Source organism: Pristis pectinata, chromosome 21 (genome assembly GCF_009764475.1).
Source record: "Pristis pectinata isolate sPriPec2 chromosome 21, sPriPec2.1.pri, whole genome shotgun sequence".
In the NCBI taxonomy this organism is placed as follows: domain Eukaryota; kingdom Metazoa; phylum Chordata; class Chondrichthyes; order Rhinopristiformes; family Pristidae; genus Pristis; species Pristis pectinata.
Genome location: NC_067425.1, coordinates 30,685,543 through 30,704,142, shown reverse-complemented (window position 1 = coordinate 30,704,142; position 18,600 = coordinate 30,685,543). Strand labels below are relative to the sequence as shown.

General features: G+C 44.8%; 1 protein-coding gene across 1 annotated transcript in view; it reads left to right on the top strand.

Annotated features, from left to right (window-relative positions):
* rasa4 (RAS p21 protein activator 4) overlaps window positions 1–18,600 on the top strand; it is a 183,011-nt gene that overhangs the window by 160,528 nt on the left and 3,883 nt on the right. Inside the window, exons 14-20 of the mRNA XM_052035750.1 lie at window positions 1,432–1,569; window positions 2,493–2,637; window positions 8,485–8,657; window positions 9,740–9,877; window positions 13,729–13,864; window positions 15,324–15,444; window positions 16,191–16,246. Of these exons, the coding sequence (XP_051891710.1) occupies window positions 1,432–1,569; window positions 2,493–2,637; window positions 8,485–8,657; window positions 9,740–9,877; window positions 13,729–13,864; window positions 15,324–15,444; window positions 16,191–16,246 (907 nt within the window). The remainder of the gene's footprint in view (window positions 1–1,431; window positions 1,570–2,492; window positions 2,638–8,484; window positions 8,658–9,739; window positions 9,878–13,728; window positions 13,865–15,323; window positions 15,445–16,190; window positions 16,247–18,600) is intronic.

Below are 18,600 nucleotides of genomic sequence, written 5' to 3'. Positions count from 1 at the left end.
GCTTCTCAGCCTTCTAGGGATCCTTACATCTCATAAGGTCTCAGTCTCCAGGTCTTCCTGTGCTCTGATATCTGAAATAATAGTATTAAATGATCAGCCTATCATCACCACTTGAATAAGAAAAGTATATGAACATACATACAAACATATGTACAAAATATTAAGAGGAATAGATAGAGTGGACAGCCAGCGCCTCTTTCTCAGGGCCCCAATGCTCAATACAAGAGGGCATGGCTTTAAGGTAATGGGTGGGAAGTTCAAGGGAGATATCAGAGGAAGTTTTTTACCCAGAGAGTGGTTGGCGCTGCCTGGGGTGGTGGTGAAGGCAGGTACATTGGTCAAATTCAAGAGATTGCTAGATAAGCATATGGAAGAATTTAAAATAGAGGGATATGTGGGAGGAAGGGGTTAGATAGTCTTAGGCGAGGTTTAAAGGTCGGTACAACATTATGGGCCGAGGGGCCTGTATTGTGCTGTACTGTTCTATGGTTCTATACACCACAACCATAGAATCAATAGTGCACAGACACAAGGTATATATACCATTTTCCTATGGTCCACAGCCAGCAATACTAAAGATGTCTCTTTGCATAATAAAAACAGAGATAAGCTCCAAATTAATATCAAAGGTGCTCTAAGATAGGTGGTCCAAAGTGGGCGATTCAGTTTCACATTCCTTCTCTGAAGTTTCTGTCTTCCACTGTGGTGCATTAGGGCTGGGTACACACATCCTTTCAGCATGGAGAGGAAACTCCGGCCTCTTCTGAGCAGCCAGTCGACGAGTGCAATTCAGGAAAAGATGGGTTCCTGCCGTTTCCCCCATTGCATCCATATGAGAACCTTCAAGTAAATGTCGACTGAGAGGAAAAATTAGAGGAGAAGCCATCACAACTAAATAGCCATGAATTCAGCCTCTTGATCTTATTTTCCATAAATTTGTTTTGAACAATAATGAATGACCAGGGTTAATGACCTGAAATAATCCCTGGGTTATGAATGACCTGACTTACAAAAATTCTCCCATATATTTTTAAAGCTTTTTTCAAGCTAGTAATAATAATAGAATGCTTTATGGTATTCATTAATGACTGGATACAATATATATTGCATTACTTTAATTACTGGTAGTGTTAGGGTGAATATTCAATGAAATGAAAGAATTATAGCAAGTGTATGTAGAGCGAGACGATATGGGTAGCTATAGGAAACGGACGTTTCTGACACGGAAAAATCAGCTTATGGTCAGTTCTTAGGAGGAGAACCCTTGTGTAACCCGGGGACCCCCTGTATTCTGTTTTTGATTCAAATAATTCAGTGAGTTCCCATTCTTTGAATGCTTAAGTTTGTGGAAACAGCCATTGTCCCTGTTTGGACGACCAGTGGGCCCAGAGGTGTTCGGTCCTGTTAATTCTCCCGTTGCTTTCCATGCAGAACATCAAGTATGTGGCAGTCACCAGCTTTCTGTGCTTACGGTTCTTCTCACCAGCCATCATGTCTCCCAAGCTGTTTTACCTTCGACCCAAGCATGCGGATGCACGGACCAGCAGGACGTTGCTGCTTCTGGCTAAGGTGAGCCATCCTGGGAAGCAGCATGACCATCAATTAACTGCTTCCATTTCCCTTTAATTCTGGTTACTACCATGCCCTTGCCCTTCGTTTCTATTTCCTTGAATACCCTCACTGTGTGTGTACATAGTTCATCAGCTACAGAGCACTTTGAGGTTGTGAAAGACTCAATAAAAATCTTTGTTCTTCTTTCCCTTTTTTTCCATATTTCTTTACAACACAGAAGGAGGCCGTTCGACCCATCAAGTTCTTGCCAGCTCACGGAGCAATCTCATTCCTCCACTAATTTTCCCTGTAATCTATTCTCCCTACATCCCCATCCATTCCCCCTTGATTCTAAGATAAGATAAGATGATATCTTTATTAGTCACATGTACATCAAAACACACAGTGAAGTACATCTTTTGTGTAGTGTTCTGGGGGCAGCCCGCAAGTGTCGCCACGCTTCCTGCACCAACATAGCATGCCCACAACTTCCTAACCCGTACGTCTTTGGAATGTGGGAGGAAACCGGAGCACCCGGAGGAAACCCACACAGACACAGGGAGAACGTACAAACTCCTTACAGACAGCGGCCAGAATTGAACCCGGGTCGCTGGCGCCGTAAAGCGTTACACTAACCACTACACTACCGTGCCTGCCACTTACCACTTACCTATACACTTGGACAGCGTAGGGTGTCCATTTAACCTAGCAACACACGTCTCTGGGATGTGGGAGGAAACTGGAGCATCTGGAGGAAATGCCCGCAGTCACACAGTCAGAGGGCAAATGTGCAAATTCAAAACGGATGGCACCAGAGGTCAGGATTTAACCCGAATCGCTGGTGCGGTGAGGCAGCAGCTCCACCAGCTATGCCACTGTGCCAATCTTTTCACATCATCATAAGGAATAAAGAGTAGACATTCTAACCTTCTTTCCTGCAGGCAATCCAAAGCATTGGAAACCTGGATGCCAATGAAGCTCGGGGAAAAGAAATTTGGATGGCACCACTACAGCACAATATTCAACAAGGGGTTGCATTCTTTAAGGACTTCATCATCAAGCTAATTGACATTGAGGAGGATCAAGGTAAATACATTCAAAACTCTGTAATGATGCATTTCACTGGAACAGTCATGGAGGGAGTTGACTAATCAATCACCTATTGTTTTCACTCCAGTATTTAAAGAAGCATTAAATAACGAGAGATGTTTGGATTCATTCTTCTCATTTTGCTGGAATCTAAATGAAAAATGTGTCTGATTAATTTTCTATTTAGAGGAAGAATTACTAATCACTACATCAGCAATTAAATAGTATAATAGTAGGGCCCTTCAGAATCTACCTACCAGAATGAATCATGGTCTCCCTTTCCCCCCTCCAAACACCCACCCACATACAATGGCACTCCCGCAAGCCTGCTTTCAAGCTGTGTTGCACGTCTCCTAACGCTGCTCTGAAAACCCTTGAGAATATTGCAAGATGTGTCCGCAGCAGTTCAAAAAGAGTTGTTGTGCCCCCTTGTGCAACACCCAGGTGTGGACCGGCCATTTGGAAGTTGGAACAAATTCCATGAGAGGCTGATGATCTCAAGGGCAATGAGGAGGGGGGCAGCGTTTGTGGAAAAAAAATTAATTAAACAGCACTGCGGTATACAAGGTCATCAACTTTAATAATAAACTAGGAGTTAGAGTGTGTTACTTTCTTTCAGTAATGCTACAGGTTGAGCCTTGTTCGATTATTTTACATGTTTTCCTTTTGCTTAATAAGTTGTAAGAAAATATAAATGGAAGTTTACTATTACAGGCAGGCTTACATATTATAAAATTAAAATAAATAAGAGAATAACAATAAAATATTTTTATTGTTTGATGAAACATATGCTTGGTCCACATAAATTAAGCACAGAAAAATCAGTTGGTTATGGACATAATTTGGCTTGAACTTGGGCTGGTGGGCTTTCAATGTCTGGGCTGATTTTCTGTCCAGTCAAACACTGGTCGCACCACTTTGACCAGGAATAGCAGGAGTAACTGGCTGAAGTTTGTGCGGCTGCCAGCACGTGGACACTCAGCTGTCAGCCCTTCAACACACAAGCACACGGCACCACCAGCATTCTTTCAGCTACTGGAGGTGCCGATGACTTTGCCACAGCTGCCACCAGTGATTTCTGTGCGCAGGGTGCATGCTCACAGGTTTACCACCAGGGAGCTGGAGAGGCCGGTGAATCATGTGGAAAATCAAACAAACCCGCAGATGCTGGAAATCAGAACAAAAAACAGAAAATGCTGGAAAATCTCAGCAGGTCAGGCAGCATCAGTGGAAAGAGAAACAGTTAACGTCTCAGGTCAAAGACTCTTCATTGCCTTAGATAAAATCAGATGAAGCATTCCAGCATTTTCTGTTTCTATTATGATGAATCTTGATGATCCTGAAGAAAGATGTTCAAGGTGGCTCCAGAGAATAGAGTTGCCAACTGCAATAGTAATTTTCCATTTGTATTTTCTTGGAACATTTTAAATACAAGGAAGACTGTAAAATAGGTGACCAGGACTCAATCTGTGTGCCTTACTGAAAGAAATAAGGGAATAGATACCAAATAAGGGACTCCCTTCTAATATCTGCAGACCTTCCAGAGCCTTAGGTGGGTGCTCCTGGCAGGAGGTTGCCAGGGAGATGTCTCGAAGTACATGAGTGCGGTCTTCGAATGCCCTTTGCACGCTGGAGAAGCCTTCAGTGCAGATAGATGTCCACACCCCCTCCTGTGGAAGGAAGGATAAGTAGATGAACTCTATCTTGTGAAGCTGCAGCGACTAGCGAACTACAAGGTGCAGAGATCACTGGAATGATCCTGAGGTTAAGAAATAGAGAGTTGGGGGGGGGGGGGAGGTGGTGGGTGTCCTCATCCTCCTGGTGCCTGAGAACTGCACTTACACCCCCATGGCATCCATGAAGAGGGGTGTTATGTTCAGGCAGCTGGATGTTGGGAGACAGTTTTGGTTGCAGCATGGTGTGTGAAGATGGAAGGGTCAGTCCTCGCTGTGGGCAGAGTGCAGACGAAGCTGCGCATGTGCAGTGTGTGTGCAGCAGTCTGTCTGTGAATGCAGCTTTAGTGTGATTGCCCCTTTAAGTAATGTTCCTTTCCAGCCTTCAACATCAGTAAAAGCTGGTTCTTCTGCAAGTTAACAGTCAGTATTCGGATCAACGTGGTTGAAAATCTTGCTGGAGATGAATTTTGGGCGTTACACGACTGTCAGTGTTATTTGGACTCTGGAAAACCAATGCTAGGAAACAAGAAAATCTCACACCAAAATGAGCATACAGTGTTAATGACTGTCATTAAGAGACCTGGAAATATGTGCAGCTTTGGTTAACGCTGCATTAATGTGATTTTCAGCTTTGCAAAGCCTGTTCTCGCAGAGTTGCGCTGATGAATATCTAGACCAAAATCTTAAGGGAAGCAATGAATTCACTGAGAGGGGAAAACTGTGCAAGCCATGAATTAGATGCCCAGGCTGCACTGCCTGTACTCCTGGTGCACCCTGCAGCAATGGAAAGACCTGCACTGAGAGTGCAAAGCAGAAGATCAAACATGTTACCTTATAGTTTGTTCACCCTGTCCACCCCTCCATTTAGAAAGGATGTGAATATGTCACACATCTCCTTCTACAAACAAGTCGTGTGCTCTAATCAGCCAATGGCTTATTAATATTGTTTGCGTTTCAGTGTCTGATGCAGGATGTTATATAATACTTGACACTGCAAATTGATTCAGTCGGAATCCTAGTTGTGGGTGAAGCTGTGCTTTGGATGAGATTGAAGAGGATTTGTAATATTTATCCAAATCAAATGGAGTGGAAAGAGAATGGGTAAGAGGGGACGCAGGCAAGCAGAATTAATATGTTTATAGCTTCGAACTGCAGTTGTGGGTTCAGGTGTGGTTGTTCAATAGTTGTGGAGTTTATTGTCACAATACTTCTCAGATCTGGACCAGCAGAAATTACCCCCAAATTAATACTGGAAATGCTGAAAACATTTGCCTCACTTTATGCAGCAAACTATCTTCCCTTCCCACCAGTGCTCTCTCTCTTCCTGGGGTTACAGGACTGTTTATATGGACCCAAAAATTCACCCACCCCAATTCCTAAAGAACCAGGGAAAATCCCGGCAGCACAGTGATGGGGCAATTGGTGCCACTCCCTCTCAGCTCCAGTGACCCGGGTTCAATCCCGACCTCTGGTGTTGTCTGTGCAGAGTTTGCAAGTTCTCCCTGTGACCACGTGGGTTTCCTCTGAGTGCTCCAGATTCCTCCCACATCCCAAAGGTAAGTTAATTGGCTACTGCAAGTCTTACCCTTAGTGTAAGTAGTTGACAAAAGAGTCAAGGGCGAGTTGATGGGCATGTGAGAGAGAATAAACCGCAGGGTAATTAAGAGGAGGAATGGGATTGGTGGGATTGTTTCCTTGGTACCTACAGAGACCCAATGGGCTTAATGGCCTCCTTCTATGTTGTAACAGTAAGTGACAATCACCTTAGCATTAACCAATTTGTGCACGTTTCTGAGTTAACACCAGTCATTAATGAGGATGAACTTTGTAGTGTAGGGACCCTAGTGCTATTTTTCTGGTATCCAGTGATGCCAACAGTTGCGCAGCACCTGAAGTTTGTTCCTGGTGAGGTTTTCAGTCACATTGGTCTGAATCATGAACAACACAGAGGAACACTGAAGGTTCAGGCTGAACGTTATTTACAGTTACAGGCTGAGTCATACACACAATTCTCTGCCAACCGAGCCTTCAGTACACTGACCCAGACTGGGATCCCTGTCACCACAACCCCCCCGGTGGCTTCAGCAACTTCCCCCTCAAAATTAAGTGGCCAGAAATGCCAGAATCCAGCAAAAAGAGAAGTGGTCGTGTGTTCATTGGATCAGAAATGGGTAAAATAAAAATTGGAGAATACATCTGACGGAAGAGGTGACACTCAAGGCAGGAGGTTCCTGTAAAGGGATGAGTGTTCCCAGTAGGTGCCAGCACTTTGGGAACCCAGTACTGCAGCCACCTGCCCTGTCCAGTTGTGAATGCAGAAACCATTTTAACCAATAATCCAGGGTTCCCCACTTTGTGGGTTGAGCTTTTCTTCATTTTGACACAGCAGCAGTGAGCTGCAAAGTGCTACGTGGCAAATCTCAATCTGCAAGGATCCTGCGCCAAGGTTTCGGGAGGGGGGTGGCCCTGATTTTGGGTTTTAGTGCCTGCGTACTCCATTTAATAATTGTGATAAATGTGACGTGGTTGGAAGGAGCACTTGGCTGCAGTGCAGGGAGGAAGCCAGCTTCCATGCCCATGATTCTTCAGAAGCTTCTGCCCGCTGAGAGAACTCAATCACACACCCCACCTCCTTGCCAACACTCCCCGGTGTCTGAACAAGTGCTGTTTATAACGTGGTGCGACCCTGCCTGGACTTACTTCTCAGAGGTTTGGAGAAAGGCATTACTAACGTGAGACACCCTCACTGTTCCTGAAACAGATTCGTGCTACATGAGGGTGCTGTCAGTTCTCTTCCGAAACTTCTATTTTAGAACATAGAACATTACAGCACAGTACAGGCCCTTCGGTCCACAATGTTTTGCCGACATTTTATCCTGCTCTAAGATCTATCTAACCCTTCCCTCCATTTCTCTATCATTCCTGTGGCTATCTAAGAGTCTCTTAAATGTCCCTGATGTATCTGCCCCTAATGTATTTAAAGAGTAGTTTGAAAGGATATTAGGGGGATTGCTAAGGCCATTTTAATGCCAAAAAATAGTGCAGATGAATTTCTAGCAATTGGTTTCCTAGCTTCAAACCTTCATCATGTTCTGTGCCTCCGTAGGGTCACCCATCTCCATCCCCAGTCTCTGCTCATCTGCTGCTGAGCCCCTCATCCATGCCTTTCCTACTTCTGGACGTGACTATTCCAAAGCACTTCTTGCTGGCCTTTGTAATACTCTCTATAAGCTCGAGGTCACCATGTCCATTTTCCCAATCACACTTGCTGACTCCGATTGGCGTCTAATCCAGCAATATGCAGATGTTAAATTATTTCCCTGGTATTCAAGCCTCTCCATGTCCTCATTGTAACCTCCTCAAGCCATACAACCCCCCCCCCAAAGATATCTACGCTCCTCCCCTTCTAGCCTTTTGTGCACAACTGATTTTCACCACTGCTCTACATTCCCCAAACCTCTCCTCTCCTTCACCTCTTTTACCTTCTTGAAGGCTGTCCTTCAAACCTGCCTCCGTGGCTTAGCTTTTGGTCACATCCTCGTACCTTTTTTGTCAAACCTTATTTGATAATGCTCCTGTAGAGTGCCTTGGGATGGTTTACTAATTGTGATGTATAAATGCAACTTCCCATGTAAGTTGAATGGAACAGGGAGCTGCAAAATGAGTCTGGTGAGACTTTCTGGGATCTGTTAAGTTCACCGACAATTCCCCTGCTCTTTAACCTGCAAAGACTTTGACCCCTGGAGTCACAGACTGGTCTCTGCCTGGTAAATGGATTCCTGGGCCTCACTTTGTTTGCTTGCATTGTTTCATCAGTCCCAGCGCATTCGGTACTGAACAGGACAAGTGCAAGACAGAAATAGATCCCTGTTTATCAATATCAAACATAATTAAAGCACACTACAAGGGGAGAGGAGGGAACAAGGTCCCAGTTCATGGGAACTCCAATGCACACCCAGCACAGGTTTTGACACAAGGACCTTCGAGTTTTGTGGGTAGGCTTCCCGTCAGACAATCGCTCTCACGTCCCCTGGGTTAACAGCATTGGTGTAAGCTGGCAGTCAGTCTTGTATGGTCTCTCCACTCAGGCGGGTTTGCAGATGGTGTAGGTGAAGTGACAACACCTGCTTCTCTGCAGGTCGTGAATCAAAGTTCTCCTCCTTTTCAGAGCTGGATTGTCAAAAACGATTGAGACTGCAGACGACATCTACCATTAAAGAAGGATACCTGTTAATGCACCGAGCCAAGGAAAGAGGGATCCTAACGTCATCTCACTTCAAAAAGCATTATTTTTGCTTGAACTGTGAGGCACTGTGTCATTCCAAAATGCCGAATGCAAAGGTAGGTCAACTTTTTCAATGATGTTCACACCACAGGAAGGATAATCTGTCCAAAACTGTCTCCCACACCACAGGAGCACCATCAGCCCCCATGTTCCTTTCCAAATCACGGGATCTGTACTGGGACACTCGTCAATGTTGCTTTGTCATCACTGGGTCAACACCCCTGTTGAACAACACCAAAGGGAGAACGTTCACCACAGCTGCTCATGAAGGTGCTCATGAATAAATGGGTGGTAAAGCAGCAGCACCCATAACCCCAGATTAATGGGGACAATTTCCCTGGCCGGAGTCAGTGGCTCCCAATTTTGCCAGGATTCCCCGCTGGATCCATTGCCAGGTTGGAGCTGGTGTAGAATTGGAAACCCCACTGGACTTTCTAGATCTATGATTTAAGAGGCAAAGGGAAGTTAATTTTTTTAATTATTTGAAATAAATTTAACATTTTTAATTATTTAGTATATTGTATGTTTTTTAATTGTTTTTTTAAATTTATTTAATACTTTCTAAAATTATTTACTTCAGTTTTAATAGATCTTAAATGGCTTTGATTGTCAGAGACAGTTATAAGTCATTAAAATGCCTTGACAGTTTTGACAGGAGGCAAAGCTCCACCCCTATCTTGCTTTAAGCTGGTTCGGGGTGTTGGGGTGGGACCTTCTGACTCTGCCACCTGAGGTCTCGTCGCCATCTGGAACTTGCTGGTTGACCGAAGGTGCCGAGGGTCAGTGAGGTTAGCCCTTGATATCCAGCCCAGGTGAGTGTGGACAGGCAGACATCAGAATCAGACTTATTATCACTGGCCTAGATGACATGAAACTTGTTTTGCAGCAGCAGTACAGTGCAAAGATGAGTTTACATGCGATGAGTTCAGGCAGTGGACAGGATCCAGAAAAAGTCGGCCTAGTGTTTTAAAAAAGGCCAACGTTGGCAACTTGCAAGGCCTACTTGGCATTGAATGCTCTTACACTCTGGAAGGACCAGCAGAACTTCAATGCAAAGGGCAATTCCCAGGCAGATGTGACAAAACTCAGCCCTACGGTCCATGCGTGACCTGATTATACTGTTTGATCTCTTTTACAGAACAGTGCATTTATTCCACTGTCCAAGATTAGAGCAATAGAGAAAGTTGATGAGAAGTGTTTTGGCAGCCCATATGTCATGCAGATCATTTCAACGGATGGCAGAGGACAATTTGAGATCATGTACTTACAGTGTAAGGTATGTCATATTCCTCCACACCCTTATAGAGCCCTCCCTACATGTGAAACATTACCTGTCCCTCAAACTCATTTATCAACATGCAAAATTTGTCTTCTGCTGATAATCGACGCCTTGAAATTACTTTACTGCATTTTGATAATGTTAAAGTAGTGTTGTTGATCACACTGACACTGTCTCTAGAAATCCCTTGAAGACTGAGAACTTAACTGCACAGTTTACAGAACAGTGTTCTCGGGTTTCCCCTCTGTAACATCACATCGTGTTGATGTCAGAATGTGGTACTCTATTGATCTATTGTGAGTTCTCACAGCTGTCATCTTCTAGCCTAGCAGCTTCAACCTTAGCAGTCAGTTCTGAAAAGGGCACACTACAATACAAGCAGCACTCTTCCAGCTGTTGGCATGTGCTTCTACTTGGTAAATGGATTCTGTGATCATGGAAAGGCAGGAGGAAATGCAACCAGAAGGTCAGAGGGACCTGAACAAGTTGGTGAAGGGCAGTACCTACAGAAGGCATGTTCCTTGTGCAAAGGGGGCCGAGAACCTCAGGGCTTCAGGAGGGAGCTCCTGCAGGAGGTTGCCAGGGAGATCTTTGTAAAGAAAATGAGCACAGGGTCTGAATGCCTAACCTGTGGGGAGTCCTGCAATGCAGATAAAAATTACAGCGCACACACTACCTGCTCCTGTGGGCTGGAGGAAAAGTAGATGAAGTCCCGTCTGCAACCTCTGTGGAGCAACTGAGATTATCATCACCAGGTCAGGAAGCTGGGAGTGACTCTGAGATCCACAAGCAAAGCAGTGAGGGCACAAGTGTGAGGTGCATGTGAGCCTGCAGCAGGTCACGGACCTTGATGTGGACCAGGAATGGAGTTTAAGTGTTGGCCCCTTAAACAGCCTGGTTTCAGGGGCCACAGGACAAGTAGGGCCACTGCTCTGAGAGTAAATAAGGTCCGTTCACGTTGAGATCAATGAGAGTGAAACATGAAACGAGAGACAAACTTCCTAGAGGGCATAGGTCTAAGGTGAGAGGGGAAAGATTTGAAAGGGATTTGAGGGGCAACTGTTTCACACAGAGGGTGGTGGGTATGTGGAACGAGCTGCCAGAGGAAGTGGTAGAGGTGGGTATAATACAATGTTGAAAAGACATTTAGACAAGTACACAGATGGGAAATTTTTAGGAGGATATGGGCCAAATGCATGGAAATGGGACTGGCTCAAGTAAACAATTTGGTTGGCATGGAAGAATTGGGCCAAAGGGTCTATTTCTGTGCTGTATAACTTTTGTTAAAATCAGGCCATTAAGGGCATGAAACCTGAAAGGCAAATCAAACTGTTGAAAATACATGATTCTGCACTTTACCTTGGAGAGGAGAAGCCTTCCGTGGGAGGGGTGGAAGGGGGTGATTCCTTGGTAGCTCTCTGGGTCTCCAGGAAATGCCATCCTACCTCGCTTGATCCACAGACGGTGATGTTTGGTGTTCAGTCCTCGTGTCTGCCTTAACCTACTGGGCTTCCCAAGGGCTGAGGTTAACAATGAAGTGACTGTTAGGCCAAAGCTTCATTAGTATGTAACCGGCCAGTCCATCTCTTGTGGGTGCATTGGGCAGTTCCCCCTTCAACCTCCACTGAGTGAGAAGAGAGCAGGTTTGAAGTGGACTGGGCTCTTTGTTTCAGATTTTTTTCCAGATAAAACCTCTAACCTGACTACACTTTACCTGTTCTGACTAAGGGCCTTCAAACCTGAAATGTTAATAGAGCTTCTCTTCCCACAGATGCTGACTGACGTGCTGAGTGTTTCCAGCATTTTCTGTTTTTATTTCATAACTTAACTGTTTTTGGTTACAATTCAGCCCAGATGCTTCCAGAAGAATGTGGAGCCATAAAACCACACAGGATGTTGAGTTTGCCTGTAAATTATCTTGCATTCTGCATCACATTAATCAATATCATTATCCCTGTGGGACACAACAAATGGGTGATCTCCTCCGCACCCCATAAACAGGGGTTAGACTGAGTTTGCTCAGGTTCCCATTACCCAATCATGATACCTCCCCAAACCCCCTCACTGCCCCAGCTGAACCCAGGACCCAAATGCCCACTCAGATAAAGGTAGAAGATTCCCTGTTGCCAGATTTTAAACAGTTAATAGGCTTTTAATCTTAGGAAAATAGAGAGCAATGTTTGGATTCACAACAAACTGACCAAGCCAATCTCAATCCCAGTTCACTCTGGCACTCCACCCCTCCCAACCTGACATGGAGACGGCACCCCACTCCTTCAGAGGCTCCCCCTTCACCTCCACATTGCCAGTGCAAAGTACCGCCTCTTCCCTCTTCAACCCAGGTGCTCTTCACTCCCTCCAACGTGGTCGGAAAGTCTTGCTCACACCTCGCGTCCGATTTACAGGCATCCCTCCCTTCGCCACTGAAGGTCACTCTCTCCCCTGTCCCACTGACAATACTCCCTCCTCTCCTCCATTGACGATGACTACCCACACTCTTCTGCTGAAGATCACTCCTCTTACTTCACTGAAGATCACTCCCTTCTCTGCTCCGTTGAAGGCTACTGCCTCTCTGGCACTTTGGCTCTCTCCCCTTCCCCGTACCGCGCTCTCTCCTTCCCCAGTCATAGTATCACTCTTTTGCCCACTCTCCCTTGGTTAATATTGGTGGAGGAGCCCTATCATTCCGACCTTTGGGAATACGCCGTTGACTGCTTTATCATCCTGAACGTGATGGAATTGTTGGGATGGGGAAGCGGGCGATAATGCCAAGATGCTGCCACCTAGAAGCAAAGGCAGGCACTGCTTAGGAAGCCTCACTCAACCTCAATCATCACTTGCAAATCTCATTCTGAGGAAAAAAGGCCTCAGACCATCTGGTTCTCTCTCTGCTCTGGTGGTGGCATGGTTCAAGGTTAATGGTGTTGCTGACCAACCATGGTAATCAGTCTCTGGCAGTGGGTCTACAACAGTGCGGTTTACAAGCCTGCAGAAGATTCTTAGGGAATAAGGACCAGCTGTTCTTCATAACAACCCCATGATTAGCACATGTCGTGGCACAAGGTGAAGTGCAGTCACTGTCATGATGTAAGAAAAGAGCAGCTACTCTGTGCACAGCAAGATCCCACAAACTGTGACATGATCCTACAAACTCAACGTCCTGTGTGGTTTTATGGTCAGATCACCTCTTCCTATTTATGTCGACTGTGGGATAAATACTGGCAAAGAAACCAGGGACACCCTCAAAATAAACCCCTGGTATCTTCCACATCAACCTGAGGGCAGAAGTTGCCTTGGTTTTACGTCTCTTTAGAAGTGTGGCATCTCTCAATGCTGCACAGAGGTGGCAGTGCAAATTACGCACATCCTGCATCCCAAGATGCAATCTAATTCTTTGTCAGGGATTCACAGAGAGACGCAGCAGGGAAACAGGTCCTTCAGCCCTCCGACTTCATGCTGACCATCAACCAACCATTCTTGCACTACATTTGCATGGGATGTGGGACGAAACTGGAGCAGCCACGCAGTCACAGGGAGAACGTTGAACCTCCCACACAGACAGCACCCGAGGTCGGGATTGAACCCGAGTCACTAGCACTGTGAGATACTGGCTCTACCAACTATGCCGGTGGTGTTTCCCTATCAGTTACAGGTCTGTAATAAGAGAACAGTGATTCTGTATGAGAAGATGGTAATTATTGTGGAGCTCTGACTGGGATTACAGTGTAGGCCAGTGTAATAATTGCTGGTTCTGCATCAGCCTGCACAATAAATGACTTATTTGCTACAAACAATAACCACAGGACTTCAGTGTGCCTCCTTAACCTGCTCACATTTTATTTTCTCAGAATGTGAATGAACTGAATCAGTGGCTATCCTCACTGAGGAAATACTGTGTCAGCAATGAACAAATGCTGAACTCTTACCACCCTGGAGTCTTCAAAGGGGAGAAGTGGAGCTGCTGCCACCAGAAGGAGAAAACAGGTATTGCAGTTCTTTGTTCTCAAGGCTCTGTCCAGTGTTCTTATCCATTACAGCAAGAGCTTCCAAACCAAAGAAACTCAGTGAACTGCTCATATGGTACATCTATATGTGACATAATTTTTCTTAATGGTGTAAATTGTTTCCATTTCCTTCTTTTAATGTTTGCAGTCAGAATTTGCAAATATTTTATAACGTCAACCAAGGATTTTGCCTCAAGAATGTGTATTTTAAAATGCTGATATTGTGCATTGACTATGGTATTACTTTATGGACATAATAGTGGTCAGTCATGTGTCTGGGTAACTCAGTTAGTGTGAGGTGGGGGTGGAGAATCCTCTAATAGCAGATGCACAGGCATCAATGGCTAACTTTGAATGCACAGCTTTATTTATCATCATAACCAACTTTGTTGCAAATTATTATAGAAACCGTCATTTGATACCTTTGTCTGAAGTATTTTTTAAAATATAAAATTACCTGAATTTGCCCATAATAATAACCAGTCAAGCACCTCTGAACAGAATTTAAAAAACTGAAGAAGTCAAGCCTGATGTGTAAAACATGTCACACACTCAAGAGTATAATTCAGACTGCTTTAGTTCATTCAAAGACTTGCTGTGATTGGGTTTCTCAAAACGATGCCTGTGTTTTAACAGTTTGAAGTACCCAGGTGCTGTGCTCGCTCAGGATCCTTATCTCAACTGAAGGCCGTTGCTTCTTCAGCACTGCACTAGAAATCCACCCCCGGATTTTGTTCCGGGTTCTCAGAAGTGTGGCTTGAACCCAGAGCACAGTGGCTCAGAGCTGAGCTTGTGACCTGCTGAGCCGCTGCCGGCACTGAGTGTGTGTGGCATCACTGGTCACTGTGGACTTACATTGCAGAAGTACTGTAATGTGGGCAGAGGAAACATGGTCTTTCCTTCCCTGCACAACCGTCCAGTTGCACTTTCCTTCAATTTTCTTCCTTCTGTTTGTCGTGTCTCCAGTACTGGCCCTCGCATATTCTCATTCATTCACACGCACATTCTCTCTGTCACTCTCACATTCAATTACATAAATTCACTCACTCATTCACTTGCTGTCTCTCTTCCTGACTCATTCTCCAATCTGTTCACTGATTAACTCTGTCTATTTTCCACACATTCTCTGTAAAAATGTCATCTCCAAACTGGCAACCTTGGCATTGCATTTCCCCGTGGTAATAAGTTTATTTTAGCTGTGAATTGCCTAATAAGTGGACTCACAGCAAGGCCGTGGACAGGAATTTAAATTTGATTGATTTTGGAGAAGCCATAACTAATACGATAAAAGTGTTCCATTATCATCAGAAATCCATTGATATTATCTTGCAAAAAAAAACTTTAATTGCCCTGAATTTCTCAGAGTGGAATAATTAGGCTTCAGTGGGAGAAGCTGCTGAGCAGCAGGTGATTTTGTCCCTGTGTTTACTGTTTGGCAGCTCCGGGATGTGACAAGACCCATTTTGGTGTGACGCTCCAGGAGTGGAACGATCCATTTAATCCTGACTTAGAATCCCATCTGATCTACAGGCAGCTGCTTGCAATCCGGGATACGTTAACGTGAGTAACCGATTGAGGAAGTATAACATTGTTAAGGGCACTTTAATCAACATCTTCCTGGTTAGTATTTCCAATGTCAGTGAAGAAGAGAGTGATTGGATAAATCGTCCCAACCTCATGCCAGGGTCATCCTAGGAAATATGCAGTGGTTATAGGACTGGGAAGATTTCCGACAGGGAGAGGCCCCTCTCCTCCTGTGAAGAAGTCGCTACACAACAATGACTGGGAGGACTGGGACCGCTCCCGTCCTGCTCCTCGAAGGCCAGTCCAGGGATCAGAAATACTGTGGCTGCGATACTGGCAGGCTCACAACAATTGCACATTAAGCATTAACTCAGAACAGTTCTTCGGCAAGAGTAACATCCCCAAACAGTCAAAATCGTCCTAAGACCAGAATCTGTTCCTTAGGAGAACTACTGGGATTTTACAACATTGACTGTTTCATGGTCACTTCACTGGTCTCAGGTTTTCTTGCACTGTATATATCCGAGTTCTCAGGCTTGTAGGGTTTGAATTCACATTACCATCATTATTCATTATTACTATTATTCTTTTTATGGATTATTTGTCTATTAAGTCAACCAGCAAACTGGCAGTGATCTGTAATACACAATACTTATTGTGATGGTTTGTGTCGTTTCATGTAACACCTTTGTTATGTACTGCAACACTTTGTTCTTTAATGAAGCACGTAATTATTGTGGCACTTTGTTAAATAATGTAACACTTTTCTCATTTGTTTATAGACAAAAGTACGTGGAATGCAAAGAGAGAAATGATGCCCCTGTCAGTTCCAGTGAAGGTAACAGTCAGACTGAGAGTACACTACCCAGTGTAGCAGTAGTGGGGTGGACAATATCAAAAGGGAGAATGCTGTTCTGTATACAGTGTTAGATCCTCAATATGGCGTCTTATACTTTTGTTAAACACTCATTTTCCAAGAATTGGCCTTTTACAAACCCCTACTCCCTCTGCTCCACTTGCAGACATACTTCAGCCTTCTACATCCTACGTTCCAGATTTCCCTCCTGAAATTGCTGCATTTCCCCATTTTTCTATTGGTTTTTGAGATCCTTCTGAAAACCAACTCCTCTGCCCCGGTTTTTGGTCACCTTACCAATATCTCCTTTGGCTTGTTGCATAAAATGCCCTGGGATGTTTTCCTGCATTAAAACACTGCCAATTATGCAAGACAATGTTATTATTGAAAGGGTTACAGGTTTAGTTAGTCCATGCAGCTTGATCATTCATACTGAGTCAAAAGTGAGAGCCAAAGCACTGGAGATCTGGGATAAGATTTGCCCTCAGTCGCATGTGCTCAGCAAGTGATGTAGGAGCAAATGCATTGTACTCAGTTTAATTGTTATATTTACTTTAATGGAGCCAAATTTTGGAGTAAAATACAATATTTTTAGCACATGCAACCAAAAACAAATTTAAAACCTCCTTTGTTACAGTAAATCTCTGATAATCCGTGTCTAACCATTCATAAGTCCTGATGGTTCAACATCTGACTCACAGGTTAACATTTACTGTGCTCCCTTCCAACTCACCTGGTCCCTGTTCTCTCACACCCTTCAGACTCGCCAGGGTCCTGGTTCCCACTAACCCTCCAATCACTGGGGTCCCAGTTCCCAAGCTCCTTTCAGACCTGCCGGGGTCCCACTTCCCATGGTCCCTTTAATTCACTGGGGCTTAGGTTCCCACTCTCCCATTCAACTCCCCGGGGCCACATTACCCACACTCTCTTTAATCTGGCCAGGATCCCCATTCCCATACTCACCTATACTGGGTATGGAAGAACTTTTCCACGAAGGACAGGTAATACGGCAATGTCCAGCTGACTGGGACGTTGCACGGCGACGGGACCAGGCCCATCCTTCGCAACACCAGGGACAAGTAGAACCTCGGCACTTGGTGCCCACGTATTTTGTTTCCATGCACAGCCTGATGCAGCCACAGACGAAGGTGGTCATCAGGATGAGGGCGACGCTGGGGACACTTTCGCCCCCGTTGTCCAGGGACTTGTGCATCGCGGCCCGTCGGACACTCGCTTATACTGGGACCCCAGTGATTGGAAGGGTGCGTGGGAACCGGGACCAGGAGAGTTGGAAGATCTCCAGATCTCCAGTGTTTTGGCTCTCACTTTTGACTCAGTATCAATGATCAAACTGCACATCTAAAAAAAGTGAATTAAAAGTGTTGAGGTATTAATAGGAATAACATCCAATAGTCTGGAAAATCTGCTGGTCCTGCATCAGGTTCTGAGTGTGCTGGATTATCCAAGTTTCACTGTTTTATTATATATGTACTGTCCAGGGTTTGATTGGTATTGGTATTGGTTTATTATTGTCAATTGTACCAAGGTACAGTGAAAAACTTGTCTTGCAAACCGATTGTACAGGTCAATTCATTACACAGTGCAGTTACATTGACTTAGTATAGTAACATGCACAGTATTGGTCTACTTATTTAAGGAATAATTTACTTGCATTGGAGGCAGTTTAGAGAAGGTCTTCGACTAGGTGCCGCACAAGAGGCTGCTTTATAAGATGAGAGCCCATGGAATTACAGGAAGGGTATTAGAATGGGTGGAGCATTGGCTGACAGGCAGAAAGCAAAGGGTGGGAATTAAGGGATCCTGTTCTGGTTGGTTGCTGGTTACTCGTGGTGTTCTGCAAGGGTCGGCGTTGGGGCTGCTTCTTTTTGCACTGTATATCGATGACTTGGATTATGGAGTAAATGGTTTTGTGGCTAAATTTGCAGATGACACCAAGATAGGTGGAGGTGTAGGGAGTATAGAAGAAACAGGAAGGTTGCAGAGAAACTTAGACAGTTTAGGAGAATGGGCAAAGAAATGGCAGATGAGATACAATGTTGAGAAATGTGCCGTCGTACACTTTGGAAGAGGAAATAAATGGGCAGATTATTATCTAGATGGGGAGAAAATTCAAAGTAGAGAAGTGCAAAGGGACTTGGGGGTCCTTGTGCAGGATACCCTAAAGGTTAACCACCAGGTCGGATTGGTGGTAAAGAAAGTGAATGCTATGTTGGCATTCATTTCGAGAGGTATAATGTAAAAAAGTAAGGATGTGTTGATGAGGCTCTATGGGGCACTGGTGAGACCTCATTTGGAGTACTGTGTGCAGTTTTGGG